Source organism: Pan troglodytes, chromosome 7 (assembly GCF_028858775.2).
Source record: "Pan troglodytes isolate AG18354 chromosome 7, NHGRI_mPanTro3-v2.0_pri, whole genome shotgun sequence".
NCBI classification, from domain to species: Eukaryota; Metazoa; Chordata; class Mammalia; order Primates; family Hominidae; genus Pan; species Pan troglodytes.
In genome coordinates, this window is record NC_072405.2 from 61,183,108 (window position 1) to 61,206,278 (window position 23,171).

Here is a 23,171-nt window from a genome sequence, read left to right on the forward strand (position 1 = left end):
AGCAGTGAGCTCCAGAACATGCACTGACAGTGGCAACCCTAGAATTTTTTTCCATCAATTCTGTTGTATTTTTCTTATACAGTTTAATAATACAAAATTTAATATGTTGCTTAATCCAATACACAGAAAGGGAAGCGAAATTATACAAGTACTAAGAAGACTTTATTTTGCATTTTCACAGTTCAAATTCATTTTCTATATTCATGACAGTATATACGAACATCTAGAAATATCCTACAAATGTTTTGAGATCTGAGAGAAATATCAGATAGTGCTATAATCTAGAACTTTAACTTTTCCTATTTTTTAATGCATAAAGAAAAAATTACATCACTTTAATGTTAGCATTCAATTATAGTTATGCAATCTCTATTGCAATGACAATATTTAAAATCTTTTAATTAGGAGAGTACATTTTTGGCTCCTGCTTGTGAATGAAAACATGAGCTACAAGAAGAAATATTTATATACACTTTGGCTGTGATTTTTTATGAACTGATTCCATATATTCTTTATAAACTGACAAATAAAAAGAACTCTCCTGGCCAGGCGTGGTGGCTCACGCCTGTAATCCCAGCACTTTGGGAGGCCGAGGTGGGCAGATAACGAGGTCAGGAGATCGAGACCATCCTGGCTAACATGGTGAAACCCCATCTCTACTAAAAATACAAAAAATTAGCCAGGTGTGGTGGTGTGCGCCTGCAGTCCCAGCTACTCGGGAGACTGAGGCAGGAGAATCACTTGAACCCAGGAGGTGGAGGTTGCAGTGAGCCAAGATTGTGCCACTGCATTCCAGCCCGGGAGACAGAGCAAGACTCTGTTTCAAGAAAAAAGAAAAAAAAAAAAAGAGCTCTCCTGATTTAATTATTAATCAGTTTCCCTGATGTATCTGGTGTAACTAATATACCTAATTCAATTCTCTACAAGTACTTGGTCACTGAACTCTTAATGTCTTCTGAAAAGTTCTAATGTCCATCTCAGAATACACCTGGCTCCCATAAGGACAAATACATTAAGCAACAAGTGCAGCTTTAATTGTAAAATTATGGATTTCTCTTTTCCCTAGATTCACTCTTGCTTCCTTGAAATGTTAGATGAGCCCTTATAAGGTTCCACCTAACAAACACTGATAGAGAACAGCTGAGTAAATGACATCTATGTCAATAGTTTAGGCAAAGAAGGTTCTGCTAGGATAAACTGAAAGTAACTGGGCATTGTTCATTAGAAGCCAATTTGGGCTAATTATCACTGTGGAAAGTCTACGGTTTGTTGCATTCACGACATACGCAAAGTAAAGACCAAAAAGGAACCTCAGTTTTGCCTGAGATCTTTCTGTGAAGATCTTAGTTTTTAAGATAAGCCAAATACAGCTAAAGGAGATAGATGTGGAAGAAGTGACAAAGCTAATCACTTTCTCAGTTCAGTTATTTTTGAAGCATGTAAACTACCTCAAGAAATGTTGCTGGGCATGGTGGCTCACGCCTGTAATCCCAGCACTTTGGGAGGCCTAGGCAGGCAGATCACCTGAGGTTGGGAGTCGGAGACCAGCCTGACCAACATGGAGAAACCCTATCTCTACTAAAAATACAAAATTAGCCGGGCATGATGGTGCACGCCTGTAATCCCAGCTACTGGGGAGGCTGAGGCAGGAGAATCGCTTTAACCTGGGAGGCAGAGGTTGTGGTGAGCTGAGATCGCACCACTGCACTCTAGTCTGGGCAACAAGAGCAAAACTCCATCTCAACAAAAAAAAAAAGAAAAAAGAAAAGAAATGTTTATGAGGTTTATGAGGCACTTCTGTAACAATCCAAAAAGGGCTCATTTAAATTTTAAGAAGTAATCCTCACAGTTTAAAGAACTTCTCTCATTTGGAAAGAAAAAGATAAGTGTGTGCTTTAAGGTTAGTTCTGTAAAATCTTTAATTCCTATGGGGGAGAAAAACCTCTATATTTCATATATGTCGTGTTTTCCTTAACAACTAGTTTTAGAAAAAAGCAAAATTGAACTGTGAAAATAAAAAAGATTGTTCCTAGTGAATGATTTAAATTATTATTTTTAAAATTAATTTATTTATTTTTGAGATGGAGTCTCCCTCTGTCACCCAGGCTGGAGTGCAGTGGCGCAATCTCAGCTCACTGCAGCCTCTGCCTCCTGGGTACAAGCAATTTTCCTGCCTTAGCCTCCCAAGTAGCTGGGATTACAGGTGCCCACGACCATGCCCAGATAATTTTTGTATTTTTAGTAGAGATGGGGTTTCACCATGTTGGCCAGGCTGGTCTTGAACTCCTGACTTCAAGTGATCTGCCTGCCTCCACCTCCCAAAGTGCTGGGATTATAGACGTGAGCCACTGCGCCTGGAATGAATGATTTAAATTAAAACAAAGATTAAAGTATTTGAAAATATATTTGTTAAAATTATTTTCAAACACAAAATGTGGATACTAAATAATCTTTAGATGTTGCTAACCACCATTAATTTAATTTTACTTTTTTGAGATGGAGTCTTGCTCTGTCACCCAGGCTGGAGTGCAGTGGCATGATCTCAGCTCACTGCAGCCTCCACCTCCCGAGTTCGAGCAATTCTCCTGCCTCAGCCTCCCAAGTAGCTGGGATTACAGGCATGCAGCACCATATCGAGCTAATTTTTATATTTTTAGTAGAGATGGGGTTTCACCATGTTGGTCAGGCTGGTCTTGAACTCCTGACCTCAGGTGATCTGCCCACCTCGGCCTTCCAAAGTCCTGGGATTATGGGCATTAGCCACCACGCCCAGCCTAAACCACCATTAATTTTAGGATGAAAAGTTAAATATTTTATTTGTAAAAGCTTTTTTTTGTTGTTTTTGTTTTGTTTTGAGACACAATCTCATTCTGTAGCCAAGGATAGAGTGCAGTGGTGTGATCGCTCACGGCTCACTGCGGCCTCCACCTCCTTGGCTTGAGCAATTTTCCCACCTCAAGTGATCCTCCCACCTCAGCCTACTGAGTAGCTTGGGATCACAGGCGCATGCCACCATGCCTGTCTAATTTTTTGTTTTTGGTAGACATGGTGTTTATTTTGCCCAGGCTGGTCTCACACTCCTGGGCTCAAGCAATCCTCCTCCCTCAGCCTCCCAAAGTGCTGGGACTGCAAGCGCAAGCCACCACATCTGGCCCACTTTTCATTTTTAAAAGATAAATACAACCTTTATCCCAAAGAAAAACAGAGGGAAGAGAGTAGAAATGCATTTTAGTGCTTTCTTAAATACACAGGTGTCTTCTGCCGTGTCTGAGCAACTTTTTATGGGATTTGGGGATGGGGTGAGATAGGGTGGAGAGCTTACACGCCTTTTTTTTTGTAAAGAAAGATAACAGCAGTATTGACATGGAAGCCTAGGAAGACACCCTGCAACTTCTCATCAGTGTTTTGAAAGTATGTGGAAGCTTTTTGAAATCTTTCTAGGAATATGTAAATATTTCTACAGCACTTTTCAATATGCAAAAATACTTTTACTTAACTTCCTCTCATTGTGAACATCACAGTAAGTTGTGAAGATTATTTCTTATAGTTAGGGAAATTAAAGCTAAAAAACTAAGTTGCATAGGCTAACCAGTAATTTCCTTTAGAATCGGGGTTTCAACCCAGGTCTATAAACCAAAAGTGTTCTGCACCTTGTCAGAATGTGACATTGTATCATACCTACAATTCTAGGCAGCAAGAGCTGCATAAAACACTGGAATTTTCTGGAGGAAAGTGGTTCTGGAGATGTCTAAGCTTAAAATATTTACCAAATAAATAATGACGGCTATATTCGACTCAAGCATTTTTGAGGTTCAACTACTGACACCGATGATGTGGACCTACTGATAAGCTTGGGCGAGGTGCAGTACTGAAGTTTTAATGAGCAGAAAGTAGACTGCAAGCCTGGGAGGCAGAGGTAGAAGAATTGCTTTAGCCCAGGAGTTCAAGTCCAACCTGGGTAACATAGCAAGACCCTGTCTGTAGTACAAAAAGTAAATTAGTTGGCCGTAGTGGCAAGCACCTGTAGTTACAGCTACTCGGGCGGCTAAGGTGGGAGAATTGCTTGGGCCGGGGAGGTCGAAGCTGCAGTGACTGTGCCCAGTACACTCCAGCCTGGGTGACACAGTGAGACCCCATGCCAAAAAAGAAAGAAATATTTTTAAAAAGCTTGTGAGAAAATATCACACAAAACAACTTCAGTGAAGTGATATTCTAGTCAGCTTCCATTTTGCAATCGTAGGCATTTTGCTTTGGCCCTTCTAATCAAAATAATTTCACTGTTATGTGAATACAAAGAACATTTTGATGTCAGGCATTATTTAATGAAGATTTTTCCGAACCTCATTCTAATCATAAACTTCTAGTGATGTGCCCTGAATTAAAATAATTAGAAATAATATTGCAGTGAGGCATTGAACAGGTATTTCAGTATGTCAAAAGTTGGAATTTTCCACATTTATGTTAACAATTTGGGCTATTTCCAATTCCAGGATGGTTTAATAGACAAATGCTAAAGAGAACACACAAACAGAATCAGGCAACCCCTACAGCCTGAATAACATTAGACAAGTTTTTTTAAAAAATATCAACAATTATCTAAAGAAACAGTCTAAGAGGTTGTGGATGTGTGGCTAGGATTTTAAAACAATGAGCAGTCCAACCAAGACAATGTGGACTCAGCTGTAGTCTCAGAGATATAACTAGAATATAATTATTGTAGTCTCAAAAAAGCTAACACCTGAAAAATTGAAAAACACAGCATGGACCCAACAGGGATGAGAAAGTGACCTAGAGAAGGGTGCTGGGGGAAGGAAGACATGTGTGAGCTACACTGAGAGGGCGCGTCCGCCCACATTAGGCTACCACAGCTGGGCCATTAGGTCCCCTGACTACTAATTCTTGTTCCCATTTCCAGCTTTCCAGTCAACGTTTTGATAATTCTGCTTTCCAACAAAAAGAATCCATTTATTAGTATATTTTTCTTGGCAACTACATGTGACCGATTATACCAGTATCATGCCCCACATGACATGCCCTGCACGTATACAACATGGAAAAACTAGTAGTAAATTATAAAATTTTTCAATTTCACAAAAGTTTGAAGATATTTAGAAAACACGCAGTACTGGCATACTTATAAAAGGAAAGAGATTTATCTTTCAAGCAAAAAGATGACTATACATGCACACACATGTGCTCTAAATGTGGAGAAACATCTTGACATTCCAGTTATAGGCACAAGCCTCTACTCACCTTCCAATCCTCTGAACTAGGGACTGTTGCTAGTTCATGATGTGAGATTTCAACTACCTCAACTGAGCATACTCTTTATTAATAACAGTAAATGGCTGTTTAATAAAATTAACATTCAATTGTTTGAAAAGCCTCTCTGATGTCTTAGGAGTGCACAATTGCTCATGGTCATCGCTAGTTAACGTGGAGGTCATTTGGGAAATAACAGGTTTCAGAGTTAGGCAGTGACCTCTGTCATACTCCCGCTTCACATGGGAGTATCAAGACCAGAGGGGTGAGAGAATTGTCTTATGGAGTAGCATTTTTAAATGCTCTTACTTATGAAGTTATTTAATAAAATACTATTATTTGTAAGGCACTTCAAAATATTTTAAATATGCACAATTGCCTTTAGTTCTAATTGTTAATAGGAAGAGCCCTCTAGTAAGATTTCCAGAGTGTGAAATGGCCATTGTCAGCATTTAAAGAGTAAGTAGCCCACTCATGCTTCCCTGTATTCTTTGATGCTATAGGCTGAACTGGGGGAATATTAATAAAAAATGCATTACTTTTAGAAAGGATCTAATTAAGCATATGGTGGCATGAAAACAGAAAGGAAAAGGCACAGATTTTTACTGGACAATGGATAGCCTATTTTAAAGGTGACATGTTGACAACTCCAGGAGTCGTGCTTCTCAATCAGGTAGAATGTAGAGATAAACTTTAAAGAAATGACTAGGCCAGAAATTGCTGAAAGAATGCAGTTATAGTGTATGCTTGTGAAGATAAGCTTCGTACTTTTGGAGAAGTTTAAGAACTCATTATTTAAGAAACTAGGCAATTCATGTTAGAAGCCTGGGCTGGTTAAGGAGCCCACTGGTAGAATTCCAAAGAGATTACAGTTGACACCTAATTAACTCCTCACTAATACTATGACTATTAGAGGAATTAATTGATGGTACTTCCAGAGCAGTCTAAGAAAAGGGTATTACACCACTGATTTGGAACTAGATTGTCAAAAGCATCTTTGCTATTAGGTCCCACAAAACTGGAAGAGTTCATTCCAAAGCAAAACATAACATTTGTAAAAATAGCTCTTGAGAGCCTAGTGTTGCAAATTCTTAAATTGTCAACATTTAAAACTTTAGTGATGGTTTAGTACAGTTAGAGGGATTCTTGTCTCTAGAAGGCCAAAGGGTGACATCGTTAAAATGGTTCACTAGCACGGTATTTCAATGGGGCATAGATACTGGGTAAAGAGGCAGTCCTATGTGTATTCTTACAGGACATGTACATTATATTACTGCTTTGATTAGAAGAGTACATGGAGGACTAATCTTGCATTTTGTTATCTCGAGGCTTGCTACTTGTTTCTACTAACATTAGAATTGGTATTGCTATTAAGCTTCATTTTAAGGTGGGAATGAAACAAGCAGGTGGAGCTCTAACTGGTTTCCAAGTCTGAGACACCTAAGAAATATGTAAACCCAAATAGCTTACAGCTGACTGTTCAGTCTCATTACCACTATGTTAAGAATTGTTTGAAATAACTTCTATCTTACCCATAAAGATTATAAACTATACAAAGCATTTTTTAAAAAATGGCCAAAGACAGCTTATGTCCTAAGAGTATGACTAACGTTAAGAGCTATCAATTAGTGGACATTAATGAAGAGTTTTCACAGCTTCCCAGTTTTTACTTCTAAGTAAAATGGATAAATCTATGAAAATGAGATTTTAAAGTAAACATTACCAAATTTGGTGCCTTTAGGCATCATTAAATCATATGCTTAAGAAAAAAAACTCCAAGTATACCGATAAATTTTTATCTAAATCTTAAAGGGCAATAGCTATTTTAGACCTAACTTTAAAAAAAAATGTGATTTTTAAAAGATCACAATTTCCTTGCAGCTACTCTTATACTTGGACTCTGGGCTGGCTCTGTGACTTACTTTGACCAAGTGACATGACTTCCAAGCTTCTTTTGCTGTCACTCTTTTCGGAATGCTGCTGCCACTGTTTAAGAAACCCCAGGCATTTTGATAGAGGCTCAAAAGGAACTAAGGCATCCCTAACTAATCTCCAGACATGATTGCAGTCACATGCGCAAATGGTTATTTTAAGCCAGCAAATGTAGGCATTAACAGTTACACAATATACACCTGATACAGAAATTAGCACCAACAGTGAGACTGCTGCCCTAACAAAAACTTAGAACGCATGGCACTGCCTGACAAAGGCTATAAGAATAGTGAAGAAAATTGTACTAGCAGAGGCTGGAAAAGTAAAGAAACTGCTACTGAAAGCTGGAAAGATAGGAACTTGTGTCTTGTGGTGGCAAAACAAATGGCAAAACTATGAAGTTGTGACTCTGGCTAAGGTAGTTTCCAGGAAATGTTCAAAGCATCAATTGGCTTATTTTGGTTCTGTATAGTAAGGCATGGGAAGAGAGAGATGAAACAGAGAAGAAACTGTTCTGCTGGGTTGGATCCAGTCTCTGCAGCAAGCTGAAAATTCTCAAAGACAGACAGTTTCAGGGTAAGGAATCAAGCCTGTGGCTGTTAGGCCCTTTGCTATGACTTCAGGTTTAAGTCATAAACCTAATAGACCTTCTTATGTAGACAAGGGGTGCTCCTAGGAGTCTTGAGTGTTTTCCCATAGTACACTAGCCTTCCAGAGAGAAGTCTGTGTGAATTACGACTTAACTTTTAGAGAACTTCTGTCAGTTTTATAGGAAACCCAAAGTTTTTAAGGAAACTATACTTTGCTGAACACATATAAAGATATTTCAAAATGAAAAGGGCCTCAAGGCACCCAACTTTGAACAAACACGAAATAACCAATCTATTGTATCAGTCAACCTCAGAGCATCTGAAGCAAATACCGCAGTATTCATTTTCAGCAAATGTATCCCTTTAGTCCCTTTTTGTTCTTTTGGGCCCATGCATTAAAGTAATGACATTCAGTGATTCAACTATTTTAACCACTAGAAGAAATTAAGGTACACACTGAAATTTTTCCCCCTAATTGGAAAATCACCGTTAGAAGTCAGAAGTGATCAATTTGACTCCCAGATGAGATTATAATTCTGCAACAGTGGCCAAGTCACTAAAGTCTCTGAGCCTGTTTTATCTTTAAAATGATTAGGCCAGTAGTAATGTCACAGAAAATAGCAGATTAGGACCCTCAGATAATTGGTCCCTCCACTTAAAGTACCTGATGCAAAAGTCCTGTACAAAATACTAGCAAATTGAGTTCAGCAGCATATCAAAAGGATAATATAATGACCAAGTGTGATCTATTCGCAGAATGCAAGGATGAGTCAACATACAAAAATCAATTGACATATTACACTAATAGAAAAAAGTCCCACATATTCATCTCAATTTAGGCAGGAAAAGCATTTGACAAAATTCAACACTTTTTTTCATGATAGAAAACGACGACAACACCACTCAACAAACTTAAAATAGAAGAAAACATCTTCAACTAAAAGATCATACGTGAAAAACCCAAGCTATCATCGTACTGTTATGGTGAAAGACTAAAAGCTTTTTCTGTAAGATCAGGAACAAGATAAGGATGTACATTTTCACCATCTCTGTTTGACACACCAGTGAAATTTTAGCCAGAGAAATAAGGCAAGAAAAAGAAATAAAAGGCATCCAAACCGAAAAGGAAGATGTACAACTATTTGAATTTGTAGATAATCTGAAAATCCCAAAGAATACACAACACATATACACACAAATGGTAGAGCTAATAAATTCAGCAAAGTTTCAGAGTACAAGATCAACACACAAAAATCAGTTATGTTTCTTTACCCAATGAATAATATAAGGAAATTAAGAAAACAATTTCATTCATAATAGCACCAGAAAGAACAAAATACCTAGGAATAAATTTAACCACAGTGGTAAAAGGCCTCTACATTTAAAACTATAAATTTTGGTGAAAAGAATTAGACACAAGTGGAAAAATACTTTGTGTTCATGGATGGTAGACTTAATATTGTTAAGATGTCAACATCCCCCCAATGTGAGCCACAGACTGAATGCAATCCCTATCAAAACACCAATGATTTTTTTTCCAAAATGGAAAAATACCAACCCTAAAATTCATATTGAATGTGATGGAACCCCTAATAGCCAAAACAATCTTGGGGAAAAAAAAGTTGAATTCATAATTTCAGATTTCAAAATTTATTACAAAGCTACAGTAATAAAAACACTATCATTCTTTATAATAGTCTCTTCAAGTGGTGCTGAGATTACTGGATAGACACAAGCAAGAGAATGAAGTTGGATCTCTACCTCACATCATACACAAAAATTAACTCAAAATGGATCAACAACCTAAATATGAAAGAGAATACTATAAAACTCTTAGAAGAAAACACATAAGTAAATCTTTATGACCTTGGATTTGGCAATGGATTCTTAAGTTGTGACACTAAAAGCACAAGCAAAAAAGGAAAAAACAGGTAACTTGAACTTTATCAAAATTAAAAACTTCTGTGCATCAAAGATTTAATAAGACAACCTACAAAAGATAAAATACTTCTAAATCACGAGTTTAGCATCCAGAAAATATAAAGAACTCTTACAAATCAATAGTAAAACAAGACAAACTAAAAAACAGGCCAAGAGCTTGAATAGATATTTCTCCAATGAAGACACACAAATGACCCACAAGCAAGTAACACTCACTAAAATGGGCATGATTTTTTTTTTTTTTAAAGAAAACAAGAAGTGATAGCAAGCATATGAAAAAGTTGGAGCCCTCATACATTGCTGGTGGGAGTGTAAAATGGTTCAGCCACTGTTGGAAACAATTTGGCTGTTCTTCAGAAAGGTAAACATAGTATTACCATACTTTCTAACAATTCTCCTCTTAGGATATACCCAAAAGAATTGAAAACAGGTACCCGTGTACATACGTGTTTTCATAGCAGCACTAGTAACTACAGCCAAAAGGTAAAAACAACCTAAATGTTCATGAAGAGGTGAATGAATAAACAGATTATGGGATATATTTTATAAATATATACATAACATATGATATATATATATGAAATGGAATTTTAGCCATAAAAAATGAAGTATTGATATTGTTCATTTTCAAATGACTAACTTTATGTGAATTTCATCTCAATATAAAAAATGAAACAAAAAGGACTAGGTTAGATGATTTCTAAGATTTCACAAAGGTTTAAAATCATAAGTCTATAATTCTTCCTAATTTTCTGGATACAGGGTGGAAGGCGTTAAAAATAAAGTTCAGCAGTTTAATGCCCTACTCTTGAATATGAGGAGACAAGCCAGGATCATAAGATATTTGAGGAAGACCTCCAACATGAAATAAAGACTAAATGAGAAAAAAAGAACCACGGAAGACAATAGAGAGAATATAAGAAAAATTTTAAAACACCAATTTGTATCTTCAGAGTTAAAAAAAAAAACAAAAAAAGTAACAAAAAAAATAACAAAAAACAGATGCATAGGATTCATGAAAAGGTGATCAGCAATCTTGGAAGTTAAAGCCATAGTTGTCAACACAAAATTCAATGACATGGCTTAAAAGACACATTAAGCAAACTCCCAGATGACACTAAAATATTAGTTAAATAGAATGTAGGAGATAATATAAAAAGACATTTTCTAAAAAAATTTCCTTAGTGCTACAGGACATACATCTCTAGGTTGAAAGGGTTCTCTGACTGCCTAGTACCAAGAATGGTTGGGGTTAGGAACTGCAAGACATTATCATCAGACATAATCTATAAAAGAGCACAGATGGAATGGCATTAGATTTCTCAACACCCTAAATGACAGAAGACAATGTCTGCAAAAAAATGACACTGTTAAACTATCAATCATGAGCCTATTTACAGAGGTTCAGAAAATTTATTACACTAATTCCTAGGAAGTCACTTGATCAAAACCTCTAGTAAGAAAGATGAGAGAGTCCATGAAATGCAGCTTCCTAACAAAAATGTTAAGGAAAGTTTTAGAATATGAAATAGTCAGCTTAAAGAGCAACCAGATGTTTGAAACAGAACAGTTCCAAAATGGAGGCCTGAGAAAAGTGGCTTGATAGACTAAAATATGAAGCAGCATCTGCATCTGAAAATACTGAAGCTATGATAACTACAAGATAACAGCACAATAAGAAAAAAAAAACTTCAAATAAAAATTTGTGGGCTGTACAAGAAAATGTAATCATCGTTCAGGACCTAGCTCAGCAGGGAACAGTTAAGTCTTCATAATGCAAATCTTAATGAACAAACTAGAACGTAATAAAGTATATAGGAAAGAGAGAAAGAACTACATCTTATATGAGAAAGTCAATTAAAAATGTACATGGGTTTATCAAAATGTCAGTATAGCCATATAATTTGGCACTCCATATACAAATGTCTTTACAATTAAAAGTAATCGCCTCTAGGTGGCAAAATTTGGGAAATAGGACAGGGATCTTGGGTGTATTATTTTTTGGAAAGGATGTGCATGTGTTTGTACCTTGACAATTTAAAAAAATCAATAAAAATGACCGTTCATATGATTTTTGTTCATTTTGTTCTTAGTATATCCACTCACCTTTGCCAAAATAAATCAATCTATGTAATTCATGTGTGCTTAAAGTTTACTTGCAGTAAAATGTGATTTAAATCTTCACTTACATAATAAAGGGATCTACATTTCTATGCAAGTCTGAATAGTACCTTACAGGTTTGATTGTATTACATAAACAAATCTTTATAATAGCTAACACATGTTGAGTGCTTAGCATATGCCTGAAATTGTTCAAAGCACTTTACACTTATTTCTCATTTAATCTGCAAAATAACCCTCTGAGGCAGGTCCTATTATTACCCCATTTTAGACATGAGAAAACTGAGGTTCAGAGTTTATGGAACTCACCTAAAATTAAAGTTATATCTAGAACTGGAAGTGAGGTATCCTAATGCCAAAGATCAGGGTACACCACCTTTACCCAAAGCTAATAACTCAGTTGATGAGTTTAGATTCCCAAGTTTCATTTCTCTTCAACTTTTTAACTAAGAAAAGTATTTCATTTTTTGTGCTTTATAAACATATATGTGAACAATGACAAGACAGACACAAAACAGCATATAAGGAAACTATAGGCAACAATCTTCAATAATATTCAGCAATATTAATAAGATAATGATTTGATTTGATATCATGTGTCACAAAAATTCCACAGCACAATGACCACACATGAAATTTGAAGGGTACCAATTAAGTCAAAATGGCCTACCTACCTGGCAGATTTATTTACACCTAACCAGATCTGCTTAACAAAATCACCCTCTATATAAAGTTATTGCTTTAACAGTCTTTGCATAAAGATGTCATGGAAAGATTAAATAGAAACATGTGAAATCATTTGTTCATTTATTCATTAACTTGTCAAATTCAGTTTTCTATACACTATGATGTTTATTCCATTTTGTACTATTAGATATACATATTTAAAAAAATATTTAACTTATTTTTATGAAGAAATTAAATATTTTCTGAAAAAGAATTATTTTATTATTGTTCTCTAGCAACAAACCTCAAACAATTCTCATCCAACTCAACTAACTCATTTAAATAACTTTGCTCAATGGCAACTTCTCTAAAGATCTAGTTTACACAATTCTATTCTACATAACACTGTTTACCCTGTTACATAGTATATAGTTAAAGAACATTTTTGTAATAAACATGTTTCTCTTTGATATGATACATAACAATATTTTCACACTTCTCAGCAATCACTCAAATATATTAAAAATGTATCCTTCTTTAAAAGGCACACACATTTACAGGTTCAAATCTTTATTGTTTTAAAATTGTACAGTTCTTTTACAATACAATATTTTGTTATTTAAATGACCTCTAAATGGTTAATGTGCAATGAATATCTTTTGTTCTGAAACTCAACCATGAATTACGATTTCATCAATATGATTATTCTAGAGTCATAAAGATGTTGGGAAGGTTTGAGTCTGCATTTGAAATGGTTAGTAGCACAGACTCTTCCCTTTAGAACCCAGATGACCAATCCACTGAAAGTGCTTTTGAAGATGGCTGATTACTTATGGCTGATCTTAAAATCAGTCAATCAAATTACAGTTCCTTTTTTTTTTTGAAACATCAAAGGGCATTTAAAAAAACTGAAACAATTTGCTTTAGTATCTACTGAGGCAAACTCAAAATGATTATCAGCATGCAATAACACTCCTCTTTATTTTAAATAGTTTTGAATAATTTATACATTTTATAAAGAATGTGTTAAAGAGTGCAAGTATTCTGATACTGATTTCACAAAAGGACAAATGCTGGTAATAATAACATTTAACATCTAAGTTCAAGCTAGTGTATATTTAACAGGCAATTAATATGGCTCATCATAAGCCACAATGCACAAGGTATGCCCTTTGAGAAAATGAAGTAGTTTGGTCCGCATTTGTAGAGTTGTCTGGGTAAAAAAAAAAAAACCAAAAAACAAAAACCATTTTAATTCAGCCAAGGATTCTGATGAATTTATTATTCCTAAAATGAAGCCAGTTAAAAAGTAAACGATGTACACCAATGAAGTATATTGTCACGCTGACTTTTGCATAAAAAGATGGCCTGCTGTTTTTGGAGTGATGAATGAGCACTGCAGGACAAATCAGAAAAAAATGTCATAGAATGTATTAATTTTGTCCATAAGTTACACTTTCTTATTCCATGATACGGCTTTCACTCTGTAAAACTTTGTCCCCAAAGGAACTTTAAATCTGTTTTGTGCCTAAGAGGGAAAGAAAAAATGGAATCACTAGAGTGATTAAACCACATCTCACACACACACACACACACACACACCCCAAAAAAACAAAAAGAAACAAAAAAATAAATAAATAAACCACATCACACAAATACCCTCCTATCATATTACTCATTGCTGAGTATTGAGGGGTTGGAGGGATGTGGGGGTCTTTATCAAACTATGTAAGATCTACCCCTCACGAACAGGGAATATATTGAGTGAATAGGAAAGACAAAGTTGGTAGCCACTGCTAAAGAATATAATACAAAGTGGGCCATACATCATTGTTTTAAGTATCAAAGAAACCTCAATACTATATGGTTCAAGTTCTATTCGTATTTTGTACATTGAGGCCCCAAATTATAGTGAGTCAGGAAGAATGCTCAGAAGACTTCACTGACTCTAGAGCACTGATATTGTTATACAATCAGTCCATCTGTTAAGCCACCAAATACTTTACACTACCTTTCTTCAATGGGGGCAGAGTATGAAAATAATAAAAGATCAACTGTATTTATAAATAAAATTCCCTTTTTGTCTCTAGTTATGCAGGGATTTTTTTTCTTGCAAATTAGTTACACTAGTAACCTAACAGTCATAGAACACAGACTTCGTAGTAGTTTTCCATTATATGTTGATAGCTTGTAGTTAACCTATCTCTACTATCTAAGGGCAGCATGAATACTTATAAATTGCCAGTTCAAACTCACTCTCATTAAATTCAAGCTCTAACTGAAATGAGCATAAAGGCCAAGAACAGCAGTGGTAATGATTTCTATATAAAGCAGTATTAAAATCTTCTTTACAGTTCCCAGGCTTAGTATCACATGATGTCGTTTTTACCTTTTTGGCTTGACAGTATTCTTTTTCCATTACTTTTCCAAGTACCCAGGGTCTTCTAGATGCACCTGAAGCTAATGAAATTAGTTAATCTCTTTTCGAAAGTATGATTATAATTATTCATGGAAACATAACTGCCAGAATTAAAACAGACTAAAAAAGCTCTCATGAGTGGAAGAATATGTAAGACTTTAAAAACTACCGAAATCACTGAAATGCTTAACAATTTACAAAACTAAATTCATGTTACTTTTCAACCAGTAATGTGTGCGTAGCTCTTGTTACTCATTAAATATACATGATATGTCAAATCACAGAAATAACAGTTCAGGAAACACTAATAATCTAAATACAAATCATGAACAAATATGTAGGAATTCTAGGCTAACTCAGTAGTGCCGTCTATTGAAAGAACTAATAAAGATGACCTTTCCCATTTCTTTAAGCAAACAAAATGTATAGGTTCAAAGCAAAACATTCATTTTTGATGGGCAGTATTTTTAATACAAGTTCTCAAAGGCAGCAAGTGAACAGTTCTCACATCTGTATGCCACAGTGCTTGGCACAGCAGTGTGTATACAGTTGGTACTCAATAAATTAATAAGGGCTAAGAACCAAAAAATTCTAGAAGGGCAGTACTTGTGTGAATGAAGGAAAGCTGAAAAATGTGAGAGAAGACAGGATAATCCTAGTTCTCATAAAGCCAAAATGTGACAAGCCAAGTGGTACCCATTCTCTTTTTAAATTCATCAGAAAAGAAGCTGTCTTATTAAAGTTGACTTCAAAAGTATTCAGGCAATAAACTACAGATGCCTTTCAACTTATGATAAGGTTATGTCCAGACTAAACCCATCCTATATTGAAAATATCTAAGTTGAAAATGCATTTAATACTTCTAATCTACCATACACCATAGCTTAGCCTAGTCTCAGAACATTTACATTAGCCTTCAGTTGGGCAAAATCATCTAACAAAAAGCATATTTTAAAGTGTTGAATGTCTCATGTAATTTATTGAATACTACAAGTGAAAAACAGAATGGTTGTGTGGATACCGAAAGTAGGGTTTCTATGAATGTGTATCACTTTCACACCATGGTAAAGTCAAAAAGTTTTAAGTAGAACTACCATAAGTTGGGAACTGTCTGTATTGTGTTTAGGCTAAAGCCTTTGAAAGAAGGCATACGGATTTTTATTCCATACAAATAATTTGGGAAGATATACACGAAAGATATCCCAAATAAATAATCAGAAATGAACCTGAAGAATACGATCACACGACAGAAACAGAAAAGCCCCTGGACAATAGGATGTGGTGAATTCTCTGAAGAGCAAACTAGCACTTCACAGCCAATTACTAACATCCAAAAAGAATCATCTAAAAATAAATGCTTGTATGATGCCAGAAGAGTAATGAGCCCCACTAACAAAAGGCATAAAAACACTCTGGTAATCTGCACTCTCCCAAGGCAACAACACAGGGGTAGCATGATCCCAACTGGCATTCCTCAAAGGAAAAAAGGAAGGGGGGTTCATTAATGGTTAAGTAAGACTGCTAAATAAATAAATTCTTTTCTGCAGTACTTGTGAAAGCCTTTAAAATGGCAGTGTGCATTTTTAAAAAAGTTTTTTAATGTTTCCCAGATTTAAACACTGAAGTCTTCAAAATGAACATGGAAATGTTGAAAGGTAATGGGCTAAGATGTAACTTATCGTCATACGGTTCTGGGGGAAAAAAGTGTGCACACATTTGTGTATATTTATATCTTAGATACATACACATAAAAAGATATTGCAAGTGGGGTAAAAGGTTAACAGATGAATCTGGGTAAAGAAATATAGGTTTTCTTTGTACTATATTAATCTTTGCGACGTTTTCTAAGTTTAAAAATCATATTCAAATAAAAGGTTTAAAGAACTGAAAAACAAAAAACCCCATAAAAGACAAAAGAAATATCAGGTTCATTATTTTCAAGGTAAAAAGTACTAAGTAAAAATAGTAAGTTATAAGCTATCTTCTCATTTTTCATGGTTACATGATTACTGTTTCATGGATACTCTAAACAGCCAACCACAAATAGCCATGATGGAGTTGTCATGGGAAAGTGGCCTAGTTCAAGACTAGGAATCTGCCAGCCTGGTCAACAAAGCGAGACCCTGCCTCTACAAAACAAAACAAAAAATGGGCATAGTGGTGGTGCAAATCTATAGTACCTAGTCCCAGCTACTCAGGAGGCTGAGGCAGGAGGATTGCTTGGGCCCAGGAGTTCAAGGCTACAGTGACCAATGATCATGCCACCGCACTCCAGCCTGGGTAACAGAGCAGAAACTTGTCTTAAAGAAAAAAAAGGCCGGGTACGGTGGCTCAAGCCTGTAATCCCAGCACTTTGGGAGCCTGAGGCAGGCAGATCACAAGGTCAGGAGTTTTGAGACCAGCCTAGCCAACAGGTAAAAACCCGCCTCTACTAAAAATACAAAAATTAGCTGGGCGTGGTGGCACACGCCTGTAATTCCAGCTACTCGGGAAGCTGAGGCAGGAGGATTGCTTGAACCTGGAAGGCAGAGGTTGCAGTGAGCTGAGATCGTGCCACCGCACTCCAGCCTAGGCGACAGAGCAAGACTCCGTTTCGAAAAAAAATATACTTGACTTTGTTGCGAGTCAGTCCAATTAGATTAGGAACATCAATCTAAATGGACTTACTTCGTTTTAGTGTTAAAAATAATTCTACTTAGGCTAAGTACACCAGGATATCTATTCTGTTCTTTTTTAGTATTTTAAAAATCAAATAGATAATAGACATTGTTACTTAGTATATTTTAACAAAGCTTATTTCCTTTTTTAAAAAAATAAGTGTATAGAACAGTATAATGATAAACAAGGTAGGAACATAGGATGATACAGGATAGACTAGACATTTTATAATTTAAGAAAGTTTTTTTTGCCAAAAAATAATGCTTTTATATAAACAAATAAGCATACATTAATTTTGAATAGTCTGTACATGAGAATTTTGACAATATAATTATCCAACTGCTAGGGTTATGAGATGTCCGAATCACTGCACATTCTGATCAACTGGTCCCTTGTATAAGCTACACTCCTTAATTCTGAATTGTAAATGGAATCCATGAAAATAATCTAGATAATACAGATTTTATAAAAAAGCAGATTACACAGGGTTCCCTCTTAGTGACTTAATTCTTATGTAATTAAACAGGGAAAAAAAATCTTTACTTATATAATTTCCTCCATTCCAGGTTTATATTTTAGTCATGGAATGACACTTACCACCCTCACCTGGTTTGAGATCCAGGGCAGGTAGAGACTCTGAATGTAGAAAATATAAAGTAGGACTAACAGTAAATAACACATAATTGTCATGGCGTTCGTCTAGGATGATGAGTACCAAATCTCCCACCTGAAAACTGAATAAAGAAATGCAATTTTATTGACTTAGAGTTACTTTCAATCCCCCTAGTCTGAAAACTTAGCATATATACTTAATGCTCAACTACATATTAAGATATTAATGCAATATTAAATTTCACATTTACATGATACTCTTTTTGCATTCTGCCCAGGTCCTAATGGGACTGCTGGTCATGCACAGATATTCAAAGGATAATGTCAGGGTCTGTCAAAAACCAAAAATTTCTTTAATAAAGTTTCCATTATCTAACGTTAAGGAACTGGATGAAAAGCAGAAAAAGCACCCATTACAGTTTATCCAGTCATAGCAAGATTTTTTTCTCCTAATCTTTCATTTCACACCAAAAATTCAGAGAGACATCTCATATACAGTCACAGTGTCAAAGAAAAATTAGATCTTGTCTCCAAGCGTAGTGCTCTTCAATTTACAAGAAAAAGCAACTGAGCTAGGTCCAGAAGTCAGGTGCTTAATTAGGTCTAAACAAGTCAACAGATATTACTATTTTGGGGTATAAGCCCGAAAGAAGACAGGGAAAGAGAGAAGTGGGTACAACCAATTACATGCTTAAGTGGTGTTTGTCTCTTTACAGCCTTTTTCAGAACTGTTGTTCAAAACATCAAAAGGCCTTGAAAATCAATCTCATATTTTTCAGTTGTCAAGATCATTTAAATTGGTAGATCCTATACCTAATAATTCATCAAAATCAGCTGGGGAAACTTTTAATGTCTTTTATTTATTAAGTTACCCTACAAATACTTAGTGATTACCTAACAACCATGTGGCAGGGACTGTTTTGGCTAAATGCCAAAAGCTAATAACTTAAAATGGGGAGATGGGAAATGGGGCCTCTATGAGGCAGTATTTTTGGAGCTCCTCTCTCTCTAGTCTCTGAAAGAACATTAATGAACGGCCCATTGACATGACATACAGCTGGTAAAGACAGATACCACTAAGCCCTTTCAAATCACTGAGAGAAGATGAAATTTTAATGAGACATGAAAAGTCAGAATCACAGATATCTGACAACCAAAAATGTGGTCAACAAATTTAGAAATTTAGAAATACAATACAAGAAGTTAAATAAAGGGTCTTAACTTTCACAACCTTCCTGTCAGGATAAAAGGCTGAACACTATTCATAAGTTGCTAACAATGCTTTTATTATTCCAGAGCTCCATTTAAATAACCAAAGCTAAAGAAAAATTTTAACTATGGGGTAATACAGTGCAGGAAAATTATTAAACCATTCAATTGATAAATTCTGTAAACCAAAAATAAAATTTGAAGCCCCCCCAACCAACCATCTGAATGAACTTCCTCCTCTAGGCCAGTGCCCTATAAATTTAACCTGAAAGACCGGTTCAGGCCATGACAAAAGGCAGGGGTTGGACTTGCCTCATCATGTCCTCTTCCCTCTTAGAATTCAGGAAAAGTCAACAAGAATTTAACACTAACACAGAGGTTAAGCCTGATAAGAAACATTTACAAACTATTATCTGTCAAGCCTGCTACCTGGAGGCTTCATCTGCATGACAAAACTTTGGTCTCCACAACCTCTTATCTTAACCTAGACATTCCTTTCTACTGACAACTCTTTCAACCAACTGCCAATCAGAAAACTTTAAAAATCTACCTATACTTTGGAAGCTACCCTCCCAGCTTTCATTTGTCCCACCTTTCTGGACCAAACCAACTTGTATCTTCAATGTCTCATGTCTCCCTAAAATGTATGAAACCAAGTTTCCCCCTCACCGTCATCCAACCACCTTGGGCACATGTTCTCAGGGGCTCCTGAGGGCTGTGTCACAGGCCATGGTCACTCATATTTGGCTCAGAATAAATCTCTTCAAATATTTTACAGAGTTTGACTTTTTCATTGACAATTTGTTTATTATGAATTTGTAGAATATTAATAAAATGAAATCTAAAAACTAAAAATGAGGAAACACTGCAACTTAAAAACAAATCAAAACTCTCCAATATAGATTAACAAGACTAAGGAGATAAATGGGATTTAAAAGAGGTAGCACATGCTGAAAAGTTAACTGGAGGAAAAGGCTTCAAGGATATTTATGTTAATCATAATGCTATAACAGGAAAGTTTTGGCAATCTAAATGTTTCCAGAATAACAATTTGGAAAAATCCTGCTTTCCAATAAAAAACTTTTACTACTACTGAGTGCAAAACACTCAGCTCAATGAACCTGGACCTGAATTACTGTCACTGAAATACATTTTCATTAACAATTCAGTGAATGTTTTTCACAGAAAAATACTCACAAAACTAAAATACTTACTCTCTAATAGCTATCTTTTCAGAATGCCTTGAAGATACTGAAGACATGCTCTGAGACATCTAAAAAAAAAAAAAAAGTTTATGAACTTACACAATTTGAGTACCACATGCATTCTTACTGCAAAAATTTCACCCACTGTTATACACATTCAAGCCTGTGTCCAGCTTTAAAGAGCCCAAACTAATATAGTTCTTATGTTCATTAATAATTCCTTTATTTCAACCATTAGTAAATTTGGTTAGATTAAAAACTGATTTTTGAATCACATTTTATTTATATTACATATTTAATCTTAAAAATAAAACACAGAGAAAAGGACAAATTTTTCAAGAAGACTTTGAAAATTCTAATGCATTAGATTCAACATCTTTCATTTTGGAAAAACAACAATGTTGGAAACAAGTGCTCAGTGTAGCCAAAAGAAACCCACACTTAGAAAATTTCTTGGCAAGGCAACTTTACTTCTGCAGAAGGCTGCTGCTCACAGCCGTCACAATTGCAAGAGAACACCAAACAAAGGAAGGAAGGGGTTTTATCTCTAATGCAGTTTCTGTTTCTGTGTCCTTCCCCTATTGGCTGGGGTTGGACCACACAATCTAAGCTGATCCCGGTTGGCTTAGACCTAAACTTTTTCCAAATAGGGTAAATGTGCAATTTGTGAGAAAAGGAGAAGGCAGAGGGGAGAAGGGGATGGGGTTGATTTACAATCTTACAACTTATGACCAGGAAGTTGAGTCTTTGAAGAGGAACTTAGTTGTCCCAACGAACAACAACAAAAAAAAACCCAAAAAGATTTAAAATCTCCAGCCTGGGCAAAATGGTGAAACCCCATCTCTACCAAAAATACAAAAAATTAGCTGGGCATAATGGCAAGCGCCTATGGTCCCAGCTACTCGGAAGTCTGAGGTGGGAAGATCACTTGAGCCTGGAAGGCAGAGGTTAGAAGTATAATGCAGCAAGCAAAGACACCTGGTGACCATCAAACAGGCCATCTGGAGGCAGAACGCTGAGGAATTTAGAAGTAATTAAACTTTCCTAGCATGTGGTTACAGGTCTCTTTCAAAAATGTTCTAAGTAACTAGAATTTCTATACATCTCCGGAATGTATGCATGCCAAAACTCACTGAGCAACCCTTGCTGACATCAAGACACAAAAATGTCTACAAATGTAATCATTTATCATGACCTACACGGCCAACATTGGTCCAAACTACCTTTAAGATCCTGCCTTAAGGTCCATATATGCTCGTTGGGAAAATTCACCACAGCGTGCTCAGTCCTCTCTTGCTGAGGCACCCCGCTACACTCTTCAGCATCATTCGCTCTAATAAAACTTTCCTTTTTCAAACCTATACTGTTGTCAGTACATTCTTCTTACCAAACCAGAGTCAACCACTTTGCAATGCCAGCGCTCTGACACCTTGCCTAGCAAACACTACTACTCTGGTTAAACTGGGGTGGCAGCATAAAGTTCTGAAGGCTGAGAACAAACCTCTTTTCTCATCTTCAATGAAACTTCTGAGATGTCTCAGTTTAAAAAAATTTGTGAACAATCACGAAACAATGAATTTTGTGATAACCACCCACTTCCTCTACTGATGATGGGCACAATCAAATGGTACTTGCTAGCTGATAAGCTATAGCCATAGCTTAGCCGGGACTGTTCTCCTCTTCAAACAAGCTTCAATCCATTTATCCACACCATCTCATAAGACCTGAAGCATGGAAACCAAGGTCTTTGAAGCTTGAAAGGGTGATAAAAACACCTATTTTTCCCAAGCAAAGTGAGCCCAATGCATGGTTGCACAAACCAAGGACAGATAAGGATATTTTGTTTATTAAGTCAAATTTTGATGCTCTGAATTTCCTCCACTTCCCTCTGAACACTATCTGGTACAATGCAGGGTTTTAAAAAGAGAAATAACACAACAAATAAAACTAGGAAGGCCTAAAACTGTATAGCAACTTACTAAAATTATCCAGACAAATGGTCTATATCCTGCCAGTGAAGATAAGATTGACCATCATTTTTAAGACCATAATTCAACTTTAGTTTTTTAAAAGCTTAAGTTTTTTATATATTACAAATGAAGACAATGGAAGAAAAAATTTGTTAATATAGCTGTAAGTCTATGTGAAAGTGTGATTTACATTTGGACACCTTTCTGAATGTGACTGTGATGCTCTCTGGGTCTGAAAGACAATTTATTCTGTGAAAAGAAAATAAATCTTGGGAACCAAAAATCACTAAGGAAAAGGGAGGTCAAGCTGGGAACTACATCAAGCAAACCTGCCTCCCATTTTATTCCTAAAATAAGATAGCTACAAAGACCTCACAATTTGCCCACAAGAAAATTCCTTGTGGACAAAAAACAGACAGAACTTAAAGTCATCCCTCTGTTCCGCTGCTCACGTGAGACAAATGCGTATATGATTGCTTTCTCGGCCCCACTGCTTCACTAAGTCAGACTGAAGCATAAGTGACAATTCCTCTACCATCCTCTGACATGTAAATTGTGTATTCAGTGAAAGGCTAATCACAGTTTC

At 35.9% G+C, this 23,171-nt stretch overlaps 1 protein-coding gene across 9 annotated transcripts in view; it reads right to left on the reverse strand.

Moving 5' to 3' along the window:
• Window positions 1-12,497: 12,497 nt before the first annotated feature.
• Window positions 12,498-23,171, reverse strand: part of RB1CC1 (RB1 inducible coiled-coil 1) — a 92,085-nt gene continuing 81,411 nt past the window's right edge. For 5 of the 9 annotated variants that reach the window (XM_001149383.7, XM_009455383.5, XM_016959471.4 and 2 more), the window contains 4 exons: window positions 20,625-20,683; window positions 18,187-18,323; window positions 14,902-14,972; window positions 12,498-14,040 (listed from right to left, as the gene is read on the reverse strand). In XM_001149383.7, coding sequence (XP_001149383.2) covers window positions 13,963-14,040; window positions 14,902-14,972; window positions 18,187-18,323; window positions 20,625-20,683 — 345 coding nt within the window. In that variant the 3' untranslated portion in view covers window positions 12,498-13,962. The remainder of the gene's footprint in view (window positions 14,041-14,901; window positions 14,973-18,186; window positions 18,324-20,624; window positions 20,684-23,171) is intronic. The other 4 variants (XM_009455384.5, XM_054656732.2, XR_010159552.1 and 1 more) reach the window with 3 other exon arrangements.